Source organism: Panulirus ornatus, chromosome 50 (genome assembly GCF_036320965.1).
Source record: "Panulirus ornatus isolate Po-2019 chromosome 50, ASM3632096v1, whole genome shotgun sequence".
Lineage (NCBI taxonomy): Eukaryota > Metazoa > Arthropoda > Malacostraca > Decapoda > Palinuridae > Panulirus > Panulirus ornatus.
Genome location: NC_092273.1, coordinates 26,323,086 through 26,344,903, shown reverse-complemented (window position 1 = coordinate 26,344,903; position 21,818 = coordinate 26,323,086). Strand labels below are relative to the sequence as shown.

General features: G+C 47.7%; 1 protein-coding gene across 1 annotated transcript in view; it reads left to right on the top strand.

Moving 5' to 3' along the window:
* The window catches only part of SLO2 (slowpoke 2), a 1,142,188-nt gene that overhangs the window by 211,365 nt on the left and 909,005 nt on the right, over positions 1-21,818 (top strand). Inside the window, 1 exon segment of the mRNA XM_071691568.1 lies at positions 9,146-9,351. Coding sequence (XP_071547669.1) covers positions 9,161-9,351 — 191 coding nt within the window. The 5' untranslated portion in view covers positions 9,146-9,160.

Genomic DNA, 21,818 nt, shown 5'->3' with positions numbered 1-21,818 from the left:
TGAAAATGTGAAGGAAAATAGTGAAATTGGAGAAAAATGTAGCTTAGACATTCAAGCTTATTGATACAGTGGTTAAATTGATGAGAACTGCTATTGACGTTTGTGTAAATAAATTATACATTTCCTTTTTTCCATAGCCAGAGGTTGAACCATTATGTGACATTCATTTTTTTCATTCATTTCAAGCTAGAAGTTTCAGTTTTCTAAATTGTTTCTTACATTTTTCATATGTATATATATGTATGTGTGTGTGTGTGTATATGTGCGTATGTATGTGTATGTGTGTGTATGTGTATATGTATATATATATGTATATCATCCCTGGGGATAGGGGTGAAAGAATACTTCCCACGTATTCCTCGCGTGTCGTAGAAAGCGACTAGAGGGGACGGGAGCGGGGGGCCAGAAATCCTCCCCTCCTTGTATTAACTTTCTAAAATGGGAAACAGAAGAAGGAGTCACGCGGGGAGTGCTCATCCTCCTCGAAGGCTCAGAGTGGGGTGCCTAAATGTGTGTGGATGTAACCAAGATGTGAAAAAAGGAGAGATAGGTAGTATGTTTGAGGAAAGGAACGTGGATGTTTTGGCTCTGAGTGAAACGAAGCTCAAGGGTAAAGGGGAAGAGTGGTTTGGGAATGTCTGGGGAGTAAAGTCAGGGGTTAGTGAGAGGACAAGAGCAAGGGAAGGAGTAGCAATACTCCTGAAACAGGAGTTGTGGGAGTATGTGATAGAGTGTAAGAAAGTAAATTCTCGATTAATATGGGTAAAACTGAAAGTTGATGGAGAGAGGTGGGTGATTATTGGTGCATATGCACCTGGGCATGAGAAGAAAGATCAAGAGAGGCAAGTGTTTTGGAAGCAGCTGAATGAGTGTGTTAGTGGTTTTGATTCACGAGACCGGGTTATAGTGATGGGTGATTTGAATGCAAAGGTGAGTAATGTGGCAGTTGAGGGAATAATTGGTATACATGGGGTGTTCAGTGTTGTAAATGGAAATGGTGAAGAGCTTGTAGATTTATGTGCTGAAAAAGGACTGATGATTGGGAATACCTGGTTTAAAAAGCGAGATATACATAAGTATACTTATGTAAGTAGGAGAGATGGCCAGAGAGCGTTATTGGATTACGTATTAATTGACAGGCGTGCGAAAGAGAGACTTTTGGATGTTAATGTGCTGAGAGGTGCAACTGGAGGGATGTCTGATCATTATCTTGTGTAGGCTAAGGTGAAGATTTGTATGGGTTTTCAGAAAAGAAGAGTGAATGTTGGGGTGAAGAGGGTGGTGAGAGTAAGTGAGCTTGAGAAGGAGACCTGTGTGAGGAAGTACCAGGAGAGACTGAGTACAGAATGGAAAAAGGTGAGAACAATGGAAGCAAGGGGAGTGGGGGAGGAATGGGATGTATTTAGGGAATCAGTGATGGATTGCGCAAAAGATGCTTGTGGCATGAGAAGAGTGGGAGGTGGGTTGATTAGAAAGGGTAGTGAGTGGTGGGATGAAGAAGTAAGAGTATTAGTGAAAGAGAAGATAGAGGCATTTGGACGATTTTTGCAGGGAAAAAATGCAATTGAGTGGGAGATGTATAAAAGAAAGAGACAGGAGGTCAAGAGAAAGGTGCAAGAGGTGAAAAAAAGGGCAAATGAGAGTTGGGGTGAGAGAGTATCATTAAATTTTAGGGAGAATAAAAAGATGTTCTGGAAGGAGGTAAATAAAGTGCGTAAGACAAGGGAGCAAATGGGAACTTCAGTGAAGGGCGCAAATGGGGAGGTGATAACAAGTAGTGGTGATGTGAGAAGGAGATGGAGTGAGTATTTTGAAGGTTTGCTGAATGTGTTTGAGGATAGAGTGGCAGATATAGGGTGTTTTGGTCGAGGTGGTGTGCAAAGTGAGAGGGTTAGGGAAAATGATTTGGTAAACAGAGAAGAGGTAGTGAAAGCTTTGCGGAAGATGAAAGCCGGCAAGGCAGCAGGTTTGGATGGTATTGCAGTGGAATTTATTAAAAAAGGGGGTGACTGTATTGTTGACTGGTTGGTAAGGTTATTTAATGTATGTATGACTCATGGTGAGGTGCCTGAGGATTGGCGGAATGCGTGCATAGTGCCATTGTACAAAGGCAAAGGGGATAAGAGTGAGTGCTCAAATTACAGAGGTATAAGTTTGTTGAGTATTCCTGGTAAATTATATGGGAGGGTATTGATTGAGAGGGTGAAGGCATGTACAGAGCATCAGATTGGGGAAGAGCAGTGTGGTTTCAGAAGTGGTAGAGCATGTGTGGATCAGGTGTTTGCTTTGAAGAATGTATGTGAGAAATACTTAGAAAAGCAAATGGATTTGTATGTAGCATTTATGGATCTGGAGAAGGCATATGATAGAGTTGATAGAGATGCTCTGTGGAAGGTATTAAGAATATATAGTGTGGGAGGAAAGTTGTTAGAAGCAGTGAAAAGTTTTTATCGAGGATGTAAGGCATGTGTACGTGTAGGAAGAGAGGAAAGTGATTGGTTCTCAGTGAATGTAGGTTTGCGGCAGGGGTGTGTGATGTCTCCATGGTTGTTTAATTTGTTTATGGATGGGGTTGTTAGGGAGGTAAATGCAAGAGTTTTGGAAAGAGGGGCAAGTATGAAGTCTGTTGGGGATGAGAGAGCTTGGGAAGTGAGTCAGTTGTTGTTCGCTGATGATACAGCGCTGGTGGCTGATTCATGTGAGAAACTGCAGACGCTGGTGACTGAGTTTGGTAAAGTGTGTGGAAGCAGAAAGTTAAGAGTAAATGTGAATAAGAGCAAGGTTATTAGGTACAGTAGGGTTGAGGGTCAAGTCAATTGGGAGGTGAGTTTGAATGGAGAAAAACTGGAGGAAGTGAAGTGTTTTAGATATCTGGGAGTGGATCTGGCAGCGGATGGAACCATGGAAGCGTAAGTGGATCATAGGGTGGGGGAGGGGGCGAAAATTCTGGGGGCCTTGAAGAATGTGTGGAAGTCGAGAACATTATCTCGGAAAGCAAAAATGGGTATGTTTGAAGGAATAGTGGTTCCAACAATGTTGTATGGTTGCGAGGCGTGGGCTATGGATAGAGTTGTGCGCAGGAGGATGGATGTGCTGGAAATGAGATGTTTGAGGACAATGTGTGGTGTGAGGTGGTTTGATCGAGTGAGTAACGTAAGGGTAAGAGAGATGTGTGGAAATAAAAAGAGCGTGGTTGAGAGAGCAGAAGAGGGTGTTTTGAAGTGGTTTGGGCACATGGAGAGGATGAGTGAGGAAAGATTGACCAAGAGGATATATGTGTCGGAGGTGGAGGGAGCCAGGAGAAGAGGGAGACCAAATTGGAGGTGGAAAGATGGAGTGAAAAAGATTTTGTGTGATCGGGGCCTGAACATGCAGGAGGGTGAAAGGAGGGCAAGGAATAGAGTGAATTGGAGCGATGTGGTATACCAGGGTTGACGTGCTGTCAGTGGATTGAATCAAGGCATGTGAAGCGTCTGGGGTAAACCATGGAAAGCTGTGTAGGTATGTATATTTGCGTGTGTGGACGTATGTATATACATGTGTATGGGGGGGGGGGGGTTGGGCCATTTCTTTCGTCTGTTTCCTTGCGCTACCTCGCAAACGCGGGAGACAGCGACAAAGTATAAAAAAATAAAAAAAAAATATATATATATATATATATATATATATATATATATATATATATATATATATATATATATATATAAGATAATTCATCCCAGGTCCTCTTATCAGATGTTCCCTCAGCCCAAGGCTACGCTCCCTCCAGTGGTAGGGTAATGTAGTCTCCTTTAGCGTGAGGGGTTCTTTGACGAGACTTTACTCCCAGTGATACAGCCTTGGGGAAAGGCCATAGGCCACATAATGTTCCAGTCATTTCCATGAGACATGGTTCCAGCCGACAGTCGACTGGTGGTGGCTGTCCTTCCTGGAAACGAAACTTTGGGATTCACTTCCCAGGACGGAGATCCACATAGGCAACTGGAAAGAAAAGTTTCGATCCCTCTTTGATAAAGAGGGATCGAGTCTCACTGTTTCGAAGCCGATTGGTAAATGAGATTCTGCAGGGGAGGAGTATATTTTTCGCGGGCGGTAATGTATGCCACCCGCGAGGAGATGTGAAATTAAACGCCACTTGAAAAGTGAACGCTATTTGACGTCATGAGCCGAATCATTTGGGCCCTTTGTCTGACTTCATTAGATTACTGCATAATGAAGTGAATATTAATGATGACATTTCAACTGTCTGTTGGCATTACTGGGGAAAACTATTATAGTAATTTCCACGAACTATGAATCAGACGAGCCCAACCTGGCCTCATCTTCGCATGCGGACGATAATGGTCTCGCTCGGCCCATCTTCGTGTATTTAGTGCTGGACTTTCTGTCTCAATACCTGGTTTGATAGTGTTCTTCTGTGTTTCATCAGCAGTTACGTTTTTATGTATTTCTGTTTCCATATTTTGTTTTTAGATTGTAACTCGCATTACCCTTCATGATATTGTTCATTTCTTTCGATTTAAATGTTTTCCCTTACTTTTATGGGCTATGTATTTTTTTCATTTATATTTTTTTTACGTTTTTCATGTCATATCCACGTTATGTGGCGCAGTTGTTTCTCCTTTTTGTAGATTCCTTATGATGCCTCTGTGAAGGCGAAAGCTTAATTGAAGCAAAATGGATAACTTTAGACAACTGGTGTTTGAGCAGCCACCTCATGGTAGAAAAATACTGAGGAAATTAGAGAACATAAGAAAGAAGATTGAGAACTTGATATAACGTCGCATTCAATTATATATATATATATATTGGAAAGGATCACAATTTTTTGCGTGATGAAGATATTCCTATGGGTCCACGGGGAAAATGAGACACAATAAGTTTCCAAGCGCACTTTTGTGTAATAATCACATCATCAGGGGAGACACAAGAGAGAAATATAAGTCAGTTGATATACATCGAACAGACGAAACTAGAACGCCATTTGGTAAACATGCGATTGTCCAAAACAAAATTGTGATCCTTTCCAATATATGTATATATATATATATATATATATATATATATATATATATATATATATATATATATATATATATATACACTTCCATACGTAAAAGCTTTTTCTCAATACACATGTAAAAAGCTTAAGCGTAAGTAGCTTAACACACACACAAACACACACACACACACACACACAAAGATGTACGCATATTCTCAAGGACGCATGTCTGTACTCATAATTACCCCGGGACTTGATCATACATCCTACCATTACCTTCCTGGTTGTCTGAAGTGATCATTCTTTTCTTCATGTATTCAAGGAGCCATACTTTCCCTGCTTCCGTCCAGAGCAGTGGGTTTAGAGTGCTTGTTCGTGTGTGTGTGTGTGTGTTGGGTGGGTAAGGGTGTGGGTTCGGTGCCCGTGTGGTGTACAGTCTCCCTGGGTCGTGCCACACGGTTCTTGGCTGCAGAGCACACTGGGCAGCTGGGGTCTGTGGTGACCTGTTATCTTTCGTTATCATCTTACTATCTTGTTACCCACGTGACCCTAACACTCTTGTTGCACCAGGTGTGTGTGTGTGTGTGTGTGTGTGTGTGTGTGTGTGTGTGTCTGTGTGTGTCTGTGTGTGTGTGTGTGTCTGTGTGTCTGTGTGTGTGTGTGTGTGTGTGTGTGTGTGTGTGTGTGTGTGTGTATGGTACGTCCTCGAATTGCCCAATGCCTGTGTTGTCTTTGTTGATAGCCTCTCTCTCTCACTCTCTCTCTCTCTCTCTCTCTCTCTCTCTCTCTCTCTCTCTCTCTCTCTCTCTCTCTCTCTCTCTCTCTCTCTCTCTCTCTCCCATGGGTGATGGTGGCGTTTAACCCACCTCCATGCAGGCGTTTAAACCCCTCCAGGCAGGCGTTTAACCCTCTCCAGGCAGGCGTTTAAACCCCTCCAGGCAGGCGTTTAAACCCCTCCAGGCAGGCGTTTAAACCCCCTCCAGGCAGGCGTTTAAACCACCTCCAGGCAGACGTTTAACCCTCTCCAGGCAGGCGTTTTCAACCCCCTCCAGGCAGGCGTTTAACCCTCTCCAGGCAGGCGTTTAACCCCTCCAAAGAGGCGTTTAACCCCCCTCCAGGCAGGCGTTTAAACCCCCTCCAGGTACGCGTTTAAACCCCCTCCTCTCACGTCTTGTCTGGGTTCCTCCCGACGGTGATGAACTCGAGTCTTTCCCAAGCCCTTGTGATCCCCCTGGCATCTCATGCCACCACCCAAGATCCTCTTCCTCTTCTTCCTCCTCCTCTTCCTCCTCCTCAGCCCCGAAGGACTCCTCCTCCTCCTCCTCCTCGTTTTGTAGACTTGGTCGATCGATCGACCACGATCCTCGCCCTAGGGCGCCCCGCCCCAAGGGCTTGTACAGTGAGATCGGCGTGGAGGTCCTTCGTTATCTGGCACACAGGCCACGCGAGATCTCATGTTCCCTGACCTTCGAGCCCTGTGTGTGTGTGTGTGTGTGTGTGTGTGTGTGTGTGGAAGGACTGTGTACTAGGAGGGGTCCGTTCAACGAGTCTGGGGGTCCTCCATCCTCCTGGTTTAGGCCATGACTTCGACAAGCCAGGTGAGGTTCCTCCTCTCGACGCGGAAATGAATCCCAGGAAGTTGGGGGTCGTTTTAATCCTTCGAGGGAGTCGTCGAAGGCTGTGTTTGGGGGCTAATCGTGGAACAGTGTAGATTGGGGTCATTGGTAAGCCAGCTCTCTCTCTCTCTCTCTCTCTCTCTCTCTCTCTCTCTCTCTCTCTCTCTCTCTCTCTCTTTTGCCATAGCCATTCTAAATCGTGTTTCGAAGTTCTGTGAGCGACTTAATTCTCAAGGAGGGGGTAGTTCATTTTCCTGGGAGACTAATCAGGGAACAGAGGATGGTGGGCCCCCCACACTCACAGAGGATGGAGGGCCCCACACTCACAGAGGATGGAGGGCCCCACACTCACAGAGGATGAGGGGGTCCCCCACACTCACAGAGGATGGAGGGCCCCCACACACTCACAGAGGATGGGGGCCCCATTCTCACAGAGGATAGGAGGCACCCCACACTCACAGAAGATGGAGGGCCCCCACACACTCACAGAGGATGGGGGCCCCATTCTCACAGAGGATAGGAGGCACCCCACACTCCCAGAAGATGGAGGGCCACCACACACTCACAGAGGATGGGGGCCCCATTCTCACAGAGGATGGGAGGCACCCCACACTCACAGAAGATGGAGGGCCCCCACACACTCACAGAGGATGGGGGCCCCATTCTCACAGAGGATGGGAGGCACCCCACACTCACAGAGGATGGGGGCACCCCACACTCACAGAGGATGGGGGCCCCCACACTCACAGATGATGGAGGGCCCCCACACTCAAAGAGAAGGGGGTCCCCCACACTCACAAAGGATGGGGGCCCCCATTCTCAGAGAGGATGGGGTGGGCCCCCACACTCACAGAGGATGAGGGGGTCCCCCACACTCACAGAGGATGGGGCCCCCCACACTCACAGAGGATGAGGGGGGTCCCACACACTCACAGAGGATGGAGGGCCCCCACACTCACAGAGGATGAGGGGGTCCCCCACACTCACAGAGGATGGAGGGCCCCCACACTCACAGAGGATGGAGGGCCCCCACACTCACAGAGGATGAGGGGGTCCCCCACACTCACAGAGGATGAGGGGGTCCCCCACACTCACAGAGGATGAGGGGCCCCCACACTCACAGAGGATGAGGGCCCCCACACTCACAGAGGATGGAGGGCCCCCACACTCACAGAGGATGAGGGTCCCCCACACTCACAGAGGATGGAGGGCCCCCACACTCACAGAGGATGGAGGGCCCCCACACTCACAGAGGATGGGGGGCCCCCACACTCACAGAGGATGGAGGGCCCCCACACTCACAGAGGATTGGGGGGCCCCACACTCACAGAGGATGGGGGCCCCACACTCACAGAGGATGAGGGTCCCCCACACTCACAGAGGATGAGGGCCCCCACACACACAGAGGATGAGGGGGTCCCCCACAATCACAGAGGATGAGGGCCCCCACACTCACAGAGGATGGAGGGCTCCCACACTCACAGAGATGACATGGCCCCCACTCACAGAGGATGGGGGTCCCCCACACTCACAGAGGATGGAGGGCCCCCACACTCACAGAGGATGAGGGGGTCCCCCACACTCACAGAGGATGAAGGGCCCCCACACTCACAGAGGATGAAGGGCCCCCACACTCACAGAGGATGGAGGGCCCCCACACTCACAGAGGATGAGGTGTTCCCCCACACTCACAGAGGATGAAGGGCCCCCACACTCACAGAGGATGAAGGGCCCCCACACTCACAGAGGATGAGGGGGTCCCCCACACTCACAGAGGATGGAGGGCCCCCACACTCACAGAGGATGAGGGGGTCCCCCACACTCACAGAGGATGGAGGGCCCCCACACTCACAGAGGATGGAGGGCTCCCACACTCACAGAGACATGGCTTCCTTCTCATCATAGGGTGGGGGGGCGAGAGGACAGTTGAATGTGCTCTGTTAAGGAATATTGAACTATTGACATGAATTACTCTAAGTAACACAGTACCACCCTTACGCCATTGATGACCTGGCCCTTGACCCGATGGGTCAGGTCAAAGGCCAGGCCATTTATATATCCCCACAGATGATCTGGCCCTTGACCCGATGGGTCAGGTCAAAGGCCAGGCCATTTATATATCCCCACAGATGATCTGGCCCTTGACCCGATGGGTCAGGTCAAAGGCCAGGCCATTTATATATCCCCACTGATGACCTGGCCCTTGACCCGATGTTTCAGGTCAAAGGCCAGGCCATTTATATATCCCCACAGATGACCTGGCCCTTGACCCGATGGGTCAGGTCAAAGGCCAGGCCATTTATATATCCCCACAGCACCTTTTGTCCTGAAAGGCTTAGAGATTGGTCATTGAGGGTTCATGGAATGAGGATCCTCATTGTCTCCCCATTGTGGCTCATGACCCAAAAGACAGGACCCAGAAGGTGATCTCGTTAACATGTAAACAGAAAGTCATTTTCCCCCCTCCAGCCGGTGTGTGGCAATACTGAGCCAGGCCCCCCTTTGTGTCTCCTCTCATCCCTCACAGTTCTCCATCCCCACCATGTCGATGTCCAACCTCTTCCTCTTCCGTCTGCACAACCTGCGGCGCGAGGAAGGCCGCAAGAAGAAGGCGCGGCGCCCGGGGCTCCACGACTGCACCAACCTGCTCACCCTCGCCCCATCTAGACTCTACGAGAAAGCGCCGGTCACACCCGCCGACTCCCTGGACGAACTGGCCTCTCACATACCCAGGTGCCACAACTCCCCCCTCACGCCTCTCCTGTAGTGGCTTCCAGTGTCGTGTCTCCCGCTGTGGCGTAGTGGTTGACGCGACGCGCCCCTCACGCCTCTCCTGTAGTGGCTTCCAGTGTCGTGTCTCCCGCTGTGGCGTAGTGGTTGACGCGACGCGCCCCCTCACGCCTCTCCTGTAGTGGCTTCCAGTGTCGTGTCTCCCGCCGTGTCGTAGTGGTTGACGCGACGCGCCCCCTCACGCCTCTCCTGTAGTGGCTTCCAGTGTCGTGTCTCCCGCTGTGGCGTAGTGGTTGACGCGACGCGCCCCTCACGCCTCTCCTGTAGTGGCTTCCAGTGTCGTGTCTCCCGCTGTGGCGTAGTGGTTGACGCGACGCGCCCCCTCACGCCTCTCCTGTAGTGGCTTCCAGTGTCGTGTCTCCCGCTGTGGCGTAGTGGTTGACGCGACGCGCCCCCTCACGCCTCTCCTGTAGTGGCTTCCAGTGTCGTGTCTCCCGCTGTGGCGTAGTGGTTGACGCGACGCGCCCCCTCACGCCTCTCCCGTAGTAGCTTCCAGTGTCGTGTCTCCCGCTGTGTCGTAGTGGTTGACGCGACGCGCCTCCTCACGCCTCTCCTGTAGTGGCTTCCAGTGTCGTGTCTCCCGCTGTGGCGTAGTGGTTGACGCGACGCGCCCCCTCGCGCCTCTCCTGTGGTGGCTTCCAGTGTCGTGTCTCCCGCTGTGGCGTAGTGGTTGACGCGACGCGCCCCCTCACGCCTCTCCTGTAGTGGCTTCCAGTGTCGTGTCTCCCGCTGTGGCGTAGTGGTTGACGCGATGCGCCCCCTCACCCCTCACCTGTAGTGACCCAGTACCTCACCCCTCACCTGTAGTGGCCCAGTACCCCACCAGTAGTGGTAACTAGATGTAGCCAGTGTTATCATGTGTCCTCAGGCCACCCCACTGGGCCACCCTGGCCACTATTGAACTATGTATACAGGTAAGACCAGGTCAACATGAGTACCATGGGGTACAGCACACACAGGTACAGTGTCTGGGTACAGCTGTTGCATATGGTACATTTAGAAGCACTCTGTTTTGGCTCTGTTCCCGGATAAGTGTAGTGGTAGTAGTAGTAGTAGTAGTAGTAGTAGTAGTAGCAGTAGTACTAGCACACATCGCTGTTGTGGACGTGTTTCCAAACTTCGTCTCCAAATACATTCGCGTCGTCCAATCATTTCTCTAGATCGTCTTCCTCTGCCCTCACTTGTTGTGTAGTCCCAACTGGAATACACTGGTTCGAATCTCTCCTAGTGTGAGGGGGGAGGGGTGTCTGAGTAGACACGTGTGTTGCCTGTAGGTACTTCAGGAGGAGGACGCCCGTCGGAACATGCGACACCTCTTAAGACCCTGCCTGACGTGGGATGGCTTTCTCGCACACAGCTCCACACACCTTCAAAAGGTGTCACCCCTCCGGCGATATATGACGTCACAGTGGTGCTATGTACTCGACAGTTTCCATGAAGGCTTTTTTTTTTGAACTACGTCCTCCTCCCCCAGCAGGCTGTGGTCTTGGTAGTTAACATGGCGGTAATCGTTCTCACTACGCCACACCCTCATCCCAGCACTATATTACCCTCAATGTTGATAACGTATCTTTGAACTGATATTAGCGGAGGAAGTCAACGCTAGTTGGTCCTTCGTGGCTCTTCATGACCCCCGCGTGACCCGGTGTGGAAATCGTAACACATACACCATAGTGGTGTGAGGTAAGGTCTTAGAGGATAGAAAGTGCGTAACTTGGTCCCGTTGGAGACCCGTACACACACACACACGTACACACACACACACACACACACACACACACACACACACACGTACGTACGTACAGGGCAAGCCAGAGATGAGACGATGAGAGCTGATACATTATGAGACAATTGATGAAGAATTTGAAACCAATCACACACACACACACACACGTACGTACGTACGTAAGGCGAGAGAGAACACACACACACACACACACAGGTACTGGGTAGAGCAAGCATTACGTGAAATGTACAAAATAAGTAGGTTGTCTGGCTCATATGGGGAACTGCCTATGTACAGTCAGCAAATTAATTATCTTCCCAGACACCTCCGACCGATTTCCAAATGTACACTGCCACTCCTCCTGTTGTCTCGCGATGGGAGTTCGTAAACGTGAATGAAGTACGCATTTCTTAATGATTATACCAATTGCTCTGTAGGATATTACTCTCAAAGTCAGAAATGAATAAGATGTTTTATAGGGTCATTACTCTCACAAATGAATAAGATGTTTTATAGGATCATTACTCTCACAAATGAATAAGATGTTTTATAAGTGTTTGAAAAGCATTATTCTCCGCATTGTGTACGTGTCAAAATCCTTCGTCCATTGTCTCATCTTCTCGACCACGAGAATGTAAGAATGCATTTTTTTGCTTCCAGGGTTTTTACACCCAGCTGGCGTTGCTCCCACGGCCACCCGTTTTATAAGACACCTCTTTGCCTCTCATTACATTACGTTCGTTCAATTCGGGATTGAGAAAGTTATGAAAACCATCAGAAATTATTGTTATGGATTGTGTATATACGACGTGCATCCCGTTTTCTGTCTTCCTTCTATATACGTTCAGTGTTTGTCGTCTTTAAACGTTTTCAGTTCTAGTAAAAGCCAGTAGGGTTCTGTGATAACTTATGTCTGATGTATAATATATGTGGATTGATAACTACATATATATATATATATATATATATATATATATATATATATATATATATATATATATGTTTTTTGTGGTATGAAATATATGATTATATGTATCGCATGTGATCATTTTTCCACATCTTTAATTAACCTGTGTATATATATATATATATATATATATATATATATATATATATATATATATATATATATATAATATCATTTTGCTTAATATCCGTTAGCGAGGTAGCGCAAGGACACAGACGAGGAATGGCCCAGCCCACCCACGTACACATGTATCCACATAAACGCCCATACACACATATGTACATACACACATATGTACATACACACATATGTACATACACACATATGTACATACATGTACATATATGGGGATGAGTCTGGCCCTCATAGCTACACTGTATTATAGACAGAGTGCCCCTTGTGTCATGCTTAAAGACTTAATTACTTAATTACCCTGTACTACAGAAAGTACATTTTCGTATATGTTTTTTACTGAAATATGAACAACTTTTCCTTTAATTGTCATAGAATTTTTGACTTGAATTATTCACAATGCAGCCCGTGTGGAGGTGAGGCATGTGTCTTGTTTGGCTTAAGGTAACAGACCATTACATGTAGCCTCACTGCATTACTTACATATATACTTATAATGGTCCTGGGGCCCCTTAAAGGGGTCTCGCCAGGGGGCCCTGCACCTGCAAAGGCTTGCGCTACATCCAGTAGCGGGGTAATGATAACAGTGTATTGTGTATAATGATATGTAAAGAATATGTACGCCTTTTTATGGTTACATAGGCGAGTTTTTAAAGGTAACTTAGCCCTTTTTTTTTTAAGGGTAACTTGACCAGTTTTTAAAGGTAACTTAGCCTTTTTTTAAGGGAGACTTAGCCAGTTTTTAAAGGTAGCTTAGCCTTTTTTAAGGGAGACTTAGCCAGTTTTAAATTTAAAGGTAGCTTAACCTTTTTTTAAGGGAGATTTAGCCAGTTTTTAAAGGTAGCTTAACCTTTTTTAAGGGAGACAGCCAGTTTTTAAAGGTAGCTTAGCCTTTTTTTAAGGGAGACAGCCAGTTTTTAAAGGTAGCCTAGCCTTTTTTAAGGGAGACTTAGCCAGTTTTTAAAGGTAGCTTAGCCTTTTTTAAGGGAGACTTGGCCAGTTTTTAAAGGTAGCTTAGTCTTTTTTAAGGGAGACTTAGCCAGATTTTAAAGGTAGCTTAGCCTTTTTTAAGGGAGACTTAGCCAGTTTTTAAAGGTAGCTTAGCCTTTTTTAAGGGAGACATAGCCAGTTTTTAAAGGTAGCTTAGCCTTTTTTAAGGGTAACAGCTTGTTTTTGTAAGTGACTCAGCCAAGGTTTTCTTTAGGAATATTTTAGTTAATTTGTACGTGTCACGCATAAGGGAAACTGAAGAACTTTGATCAAAAGTTAACGGTTGTGATATATACCAAAAGAACACATTATAGAAAATGGAATGTGTGTGTGTGTGTGTGTGTGTGTGTGTGTCGCTTTAATTAGCATAATCAGTGTTACGTATTAGTTTATTTCTGTGTTATCGACTGATAACCACACACACACACACACGCACACCCACACAGTGGAGGGCCTCACACACACACACACACACACACACACACACACACACCGTGGAGGGCCTCACACACACACACACACACACACACACACACACACACACACACCGTGGAGGGCCTCACACACACACACACACACACACACACACACACACACAGTGGAGGGCCTCACACACACACACACACACACACACACACACACACACACACACACACACACACACACCGTGGAGGGCCTCACACACACACACACACACACACACACACACACACACACACCGTGGAGGGCCTCACACACACACACACACACACACACCGTGGAGGGCCTCACACACATACACACACACACACACACACACACACCGTGGAGGGCCTGACACAAACGCTGGATGACGAAGACATGGTGTCTCCTGAAGAAGGGCACGTAAATGGTTCCTGTGTGTGATTTACGAAGGTGGAGTCTGGTGGCGTCTCGTCCATTCTTATTTTGCCCGCAGATGAAGATGGAGGCAAAGGATAAGGTGTGGGAGGCACAGGAGAATATATATATATATATATATACTACCTCTTAGGTTTACACTGGCCCACTCCCTCTGGGGCCATGATGATAGCAGAGATAAGAATGTAGAGGCTGATTTGGAAGACATCGACTCACTAACTGGGGAAGTTTCTAAACGACCGTATTTTGACTGGTAGTTAGAAGCATTGCCGCTCTGTGGAACAGGGCATAGAATTCATCCCTTGACTCATAGGACTTTACCCTTTAAAAGGTGTCGAGACGCGCGTGTGTTCAGATGTTCAGTAAATCGAACATTTAGGTACAGATTTCGTATTCTTTTTTAAGGGGCGTAATGTGGAGCGTGTCCATTTAAGGCTCCGTTCTGAAACTTTAGGACAAGGCGATCTTTAAGGATAGGGAAGGATTAGAAGGGAAAGTTCTCTGATTAGCCAATATTCGGGGAACTTTTCAAGATGAATCATTTCTTCTCTTGTTGTGGACCTAAGACTCATCGTCTTTGTATCCACTTCAGTGGCTGTTAGGCGTCATTCCTTAGCGCCCAGCTGAGGCCGTATGCAGAAAACTTCTTAGAATGCTTAAGTATGCTTAACCCCAAAGAATTTTACTTAACTTTAAGAATTTTGCTAAGCATCTCTCTGAAAGCTGCCCTACGCTTAAGTATTTGCTTAGCAGACGACAAATATTTTGACCCAAACTGCATTTCATCCTTCTTAAATCTTATGCTTAAGTTTTGCTAAGCATCGTGCTTAGTCCTTTTCTGTGTGGCACTTTAAGTCACTTGCTCAGCTAAGCATAAAGATAAGCAGAAATTTAAGAATTTTTCTGCATACGGCCCCCCCAGGTGGCTGTCTTTTCTGTCCTGCCTCGCCCAAAAATGCGGGCCACTGACTTCGCCACAGAGACATAGAGTTTCTTCTCTCTCTCTCTCTCTCTCTCTCTCTCTCTCTCTCTCTCTCTCTCTCTCTCTCTCTCTCTCTCTCTCTCTCTCTCCATCTACACTTAACACGTTCCTCGTAGCACTTTATTGCCCCTGTCGTCAGAGTTAGAGGGGCGACGACCACCTCTGCCACGAATGGATTTCAAGACATGAGCGTCCACGTCTCAGCACAGAACCGTCTCGACCGATCAAACCCCCGTCTCATTTTACCTTCAACCAGCTTTATAAATGCCTCTGAGCCGTCTCATCCGGCTCACTAGGGGAGGGGGGGGAGGCGAATCGCTTCTCAGTGGGGTACCGGCTCCCGTCTGACCAACAGCTCAAAGGAGATGTTGCTCTATGATGAGGGATCGAAAACAGGGCGAGCCAGAAGTGAGACGATGAGAGCTGATACATTATGAAAGAATTGGTGAAGATTTTGAAACCAATCACGAACACACACACACACACACACACACACACACACACACACACACACACGTACGTACGTACAGGGCAAGCCAGAAATGAGACGATGAGAGCTGATACATTATGAGAGAATTGATGAAGAATTTGAAACCAATCACACACACACGCACACACACACACACACACACACACACACACACACACACACACACACACACACACACACACAGACACACACACACACACACGTACGTACGTACGTAAGGCGAGAGAGAACACAGGCTTCTCGGATAAGGCCGGAGCGTGAGGGTGGAACGTGTTGGAGTAGGGGGCCCCTGGGCCCAGCTTTTGAGGGCCCCGGCTAGATAGGGCTCCCGAGGGCCCTTGAGGTCGCCCGTAAGTGGAAGTAACCCCCCCTTTGAAGACCCCCCCCCCTTACCCCTGCCCTTATAAGGACGTACGACCAGCCCCCCCCCCCTCCCACCTGCCTCCCTGACACCCTCCCGTCTCTCTCTCTCATTATACAACGAACAGCTCAACCCCGAGGTGGAGCTGGTGTTGTTGCTCTGACGTCACCGTGAACACCCCCCCCCCCCCCCCCCCCGCCGCCGCTCACAACGAAGTAATTAACGAAACTGTCACTTATCCCGGGATGAGCCGGTCCCACCCGTCCCACCACGTCTCCCACCCGTCCCATCACGTCTTCCACCTGTCCCGGAGCGTCTCCCACCCGTCCCACCACGTCTCCTACCCGTCCCGGAGCGTCTCCCACCCGTCCCACCACGTCTCCCACCCGTCCCACCAAGTCTCCTACCCGTCCCAACACGTCTCCCACCCGTCCCATCACGTCTTCCACCTGTCCCGGAGCGTCTCCCACCCGTCCCACCACGTCTCCCACCCGTCCCACCACGTCTCCTACCCGTCCCGGAGCGTCTCCCACCCGTCCCAACACGTCTCCCACCCGTCACACCACGTCTCCCCCCCGTCCCAACACGTCTCCGCTGGGACAGACGAAACACGACCTTCCCACAAGGAATGATTTGCAAAATTCTCTCCAGTGGTGTTACTCCAGTGGTGTTACTCCAGTGGTGTTACTCCAGTGGTGTTACTCCAGTGGTGTTACTCTAGTGGTGTTACTCTAGTGGTGTTACTCTAGTGGTGTTACTCCAGTGGTGTTACTCCAGTATTGTTACTCCAGTGGTGTTACTCTAGTGGTGTTACTCTAGTGGTGTTACTCCAGTATTGTTACTCCAGTGGTGTTACTCCAGTATTGTTACTCCAGTATTGTTACTCCAGTATTGTTACTCCAGTGGTGTTACTCCAGTGGTGTTACTCCAGTGGTGTTACTCCAGTGGTGTTACTCCAGTATTGTTACTCCAGTGGTGTTACTCCAGTGGTGTTACTCCAGTGGTGTTACTCCAGTATTGTTACTCCAGTATTGTTACTCCAGTGGTGTTACTCCAGTATTGTTACTCCAGTGGTGTTACTCCAGTGGTGTTACTCCAGTGGTGTTACTCCAGTGGTGTTACTCCAGTGGTGTTACTCCAGTGGTGTTACTCCAGTGGTGTTACTCCAGTGGTGTTACTCCAGTGGTGTTACTCCAGTGGTGTTACTCCAGTGGTGTTACTCCAGTGGTGTTACTCCAGTGGTGTTACTCCAGTGTTGTTACTCCAGTATTGTTACTCCAGTGGTGTTACTCCAGTGTGTTACTCCAGTGGTGTTACTCCAGTGGTGTTACTCCAGTGGTGTTACTCCAGTGGTGTTACTCCAGTGGTGTTACTCCAGTGGTGTTACTCCAGTGGTGTTACTCCAGTGGTGTTACTCCAGTGGTGTTACTCCAGTGGTGTTACTCCAGTGGTGTTACTCCAGTATTGTTACTCCAGTGGTGTTACTCCAGTGGTGTTACTCCAGTGGTGTTACTCCAGTGGTGTTACTCCAGTGGTGTTACTCCAGTGGTGTTACTCCAGTGGTGTTACTCCAGTGGTGTTACTCCAGTGGTGTTACTCTAGTGGTGTTACTCCAGTATTGTTACTCCAGTGGTGTTACTCCAGTGGTGTTACTCCAGTGGTGTTACTCCAGTGGTGTTACTCTAGTGGTGTTACTCCAGTGGTGTTACTCCAGTGGTGTTACTCCAGTGGTGTTACTCCAGTGGTGTTACTCTAGTGGTGTTACTCCAGTATTGTTACTCCAGTGGTGTTACTCCAGTGGTGTTACTCCAGTGGTGTTACTCCAGTGGTGTTACTCAGTGGTGTTACTCTAGTGGTGTTACTCCAGTGGTGTTACTCTAGTGGTGTTACTCCAGTGGTGTTACTCCAGTGGTGTTACTCCAGTGGTGTTACTCCAGTATTGTTACTCCAGTGGTGTTACTCCAGTATTGTTACTCCAGTGGTGTTACTCCAGTGGTGTTACTCCAGTGGTGTTACTCTAGTGGTGTTACTCCAGTGGTGTTACTCCAGTATTGTTACTCCAGTGGTGTTACTCCAGTGGTGTTACTCCAGTGGTGTTACTCCAGTGGTGTTACTCCAGTATTGTTACTCCAGTGGTGTTACTCCAGTATTGTTACTCCAGTGGTGTTACTCCAGTATTGTTACTCCAGTGGTGTTACTCCAGTATTGTTACTCCAGTGGTGTTACTCCAGTGGTGTTACTCTAGTGGTGTTACTCCAGTATTGTTACTCCAGTGGTGTTACTCCAGTGGTGATACTCTAGTGGTGTTACTCCAGTGGTGTTACTCCAGTGGTGTTACTCCAGTGGTGTTACTCCAGTGGTGTTACTCCAGTGTGTTACTCCAGTGGTGTTACTCCAGTGGTGTTACTCCAGTGGTGTTACTCCAGTGGTGTTACTCCAGTGGTGTTACTCCAGTATTGTTACTCCAGTGGTGTTACTCTAGTGGTGTTACTCCAGTGGTGTTACTCCAGTGGTGTTACTCCAGTGGTGTTACTCCAGTGGTGTTACTCCAGTGGTGTTACTCCAGTGGTGTTACTCCAGTGGTGTTACTCCAGTGGTGTTACTCCAGTATTGTTACTCCAGTGGTGTTACTCCAGTATTGTTACTCCAGTGGTGTTACTCCAGTGGTGTTACTCCAGTGGTGTTACTCCAGTGGTGTTACTCCAGTGGTGTTACTCTAGTGGTGTTACTCCAGTGGTGTTACTCCAGTGGTGTTACTCCAGTGGTGTTACTCCAGTGGTGTTACTCCAGTGGTGTTACTCTAGTGGTGTTACTCCAGTGGTGTTACTCCAGTATTGTTACTCCAGTGGTGTTACTCCAGTGGTGTTACTCCAGTATTGTTACTCCAGTGGTGTTACTCTAGTGGTGTTACTCCAGTGGTGTTACTCCAGTATTGTTACTCCAGTGGTGTTACTCCAGTGGTGTTACTCTAGTGGTGTTACTCCAGTGGTGTTACTCTAGTGGTGTTACTCCAGTGGTGTTACTTCAGTATTGTTACTCCAGTGGTGTTACTCTAGTGGTGTTACTCCAGTGGTGTTACTCCAGTGGTGTTACTCCAGTGGTGTTACTCCAGTATTGTTACTTCAGTATTGCTACTCCAGTGGTGTTACTCCAGTGGTGTTACTCCAGTATTGTTACTTCAGTATTGTTACTCCAGTGGTGTTACCAAAGTTGTGTGACTGCAATTAGTGACAAGGCAAGTGGCCCTTTCCCTTTGAAGAGGGCGTTGTTATAATGACTTGGAGTTACTGCAGGGAACTCCTCCGTTACTTCTACTGCAGGGAACTCCTCCGTTACTTCTACTGCAGGGAACTCCTCCGTTACTTCTACTGCAGGGAACTCCTCCGTTACTTCTACTGCAGGGAACTCCTCCGTTACTTCTACTGCAGGGAACTCCTCCGTTACTTCTACTGCAGGGAACTCCTCCGTTACTTCTACTGCAGGGAACTCCTCCGTTACTTCTACTGCAGGGAACTCCTCCGTTACTGCTACTGCAGGGAACTCCTCCTTTACATACATGCGCGCATACATACATACATACATGCGCGCATACATACATACATACATGCCCTCATACATACATACATACATACATACATGCCTATATACATATATCCATGCATATATACATACACAAACACACATACATATGTACATGAACAATTCCACACACATGTTCGCATAAAACGTCTACACACACACACACACACACACACACACACACACACACACACACACACACACACACACACACACACACACACATAATTAACCCCATTATTACTCTCAGATATAATTCTGAACTTCTTCCCAATCATATCCTAATTGATTCTCGTAAGTGCTCCATGGTATTAATACTCTTGGGAGGGAGGTGGTGTGTGTGTTTGTGTGTCTGTGTGTGTGTGTGTGTGTGTGTGTCTGTGTGTCTGTGTGTGTGTGTGTCTGTGTGTGTGTCTGTGTGTGTGTCTGTGTGTGTGTCTGTGTGTGTTTGTGTGTCTGTGTGTCTGTGTGTGTGTGTGTTTGTGTGTCTGTGTGAGTGTGTGATGCACCGAGACCCCTGCTCCCTTTCCACAATCCAGATTCAGGTACCCAGTTTACCGACCAAGCCCCCTTAGAGGCGGATGAACAGCTGGGTTAACTGTGGACAGACTGCCTCAGCCAGGGTTCTTCACGTACTGTAATTTGAAAATCAGTGATGTGTCTGAGGACGGGAGGGGACAGCTGGACCTGGAGAGGGACGTTTTCCATTCTGTCGCGGGACGTGTCTGGGAGGTGGCCGGGATGGAACGGGATGGGGGTTGGGATGGGAGGTGCACATAAGAGTCAATTTTTCCTTCACTTCTCCCGGGTTGGCGACCTTCATTTCCGGTGGTGGTGGTGTTCCTTCCTCTGACCTCGTATCATCAGACCGTACCTCCCCTCACACACCCATCCCCGATATATATATATATATATATATATATATATATATATATATATATATATATATATATATATATATATATATATATATATATATATGGATTGGGTTGTTAGGGAGGTGAATGCAAGAGTTTTGGAAAGAGGGGCAAGTATGAAGTCTGTTGGGGATGAGAGAGCTTGGGAAGTGAGTCAGTTGTTGTTCGCTGATGATACAGCGCTGGTGGCTGATTCATGTGAGAAACTGCAGAAGCTGGTGACTGAGTTTGGTAAAGTGTGTGAAAGAAGAAAGTTAAGAGTAAATGTGAATAAGATCAAGGTAATTTGGTGCAGCAGGGTTGAGGGTCAAGTCAATTGGGAGGTAAGTTTGAATGGAGAAAAACTGGAGGAAGTAAAGTGTTTTAGATACCTGGGAGTGGATCTGGCAGCGGATGGAACCATGGAAGCGGAAGTGGATCATAGGGTGGGGGAGGGGGCGAAAATCCTGGGAGCCTTGAAGAATGTGTGGAAGTCGAGAACATTATCTCGGAAAGCAAAAATGGGTATGTTTGAAGGAATAGTGGTTCCAACAATGTTGTATGGTTGCGAGGCGTGGGCTATGGATAGAGTTGTGCGCAGGAGGATGGATGTACTGGAAATGAGATGTTTGAGGACAATGTGTGGTGTGAGGTGGTTTGATCGAGTAAGTAACGTAAGGGTAAGAGAGATGTGTGGAAATAAAAAGAGCGTGGTTGAGAGAGCAGAAGAGGGTGTTTTGAAATGGTTTGGGCACATGGAGAGAATGAGTGAGGAAAGATTGACCAAGAGGATATATGTGTCGGAGGTGGAGGGAACGAGGAGAAGAGGGAGACCAAATTGGAGGTGGAAAGATGGAGTGAAAAAGATTTTGTGTGATCGGGGCCTGAACATGCAGGAGGGTGAAAGGCGGGCAAGGAATAGAGTGAATTGGATCGATGTGGTATACCGGGGTTGACGTGCTGTCAGTGGATTGAATCAGGGCATGTGAAGCGTCTGGGGTAAACCATGGAAAGCTGTGTAGGTATGTATATTTGCGTGTGTGGACGTATGTATATACATGTGTATGGGGGTGGGTTGGGCCATTTCTTTCGTCTGTTTCCTTGCGCTACCTCGCAAACGCGGGAAACAGCGACAAAGCAAAAAAAAAAAAATATATATATATATATATATATATATATATATATATATATATATATATATATATATATATATATATATATATATCAAGGATCTGTTAAGCGCGTAGACGGTATAGACAGACAGACGGTTCTGTCCATGTACCAGCAGATGACCAGGACGAGACGGTGTCACTTGGTCAGTGGACTCGGGAGTGAAGTCATGTCCAATTTGATAGAGTGACCTTGAACTATGACCTATGACCTCATGGGAATCGGGATAAGGTCACCT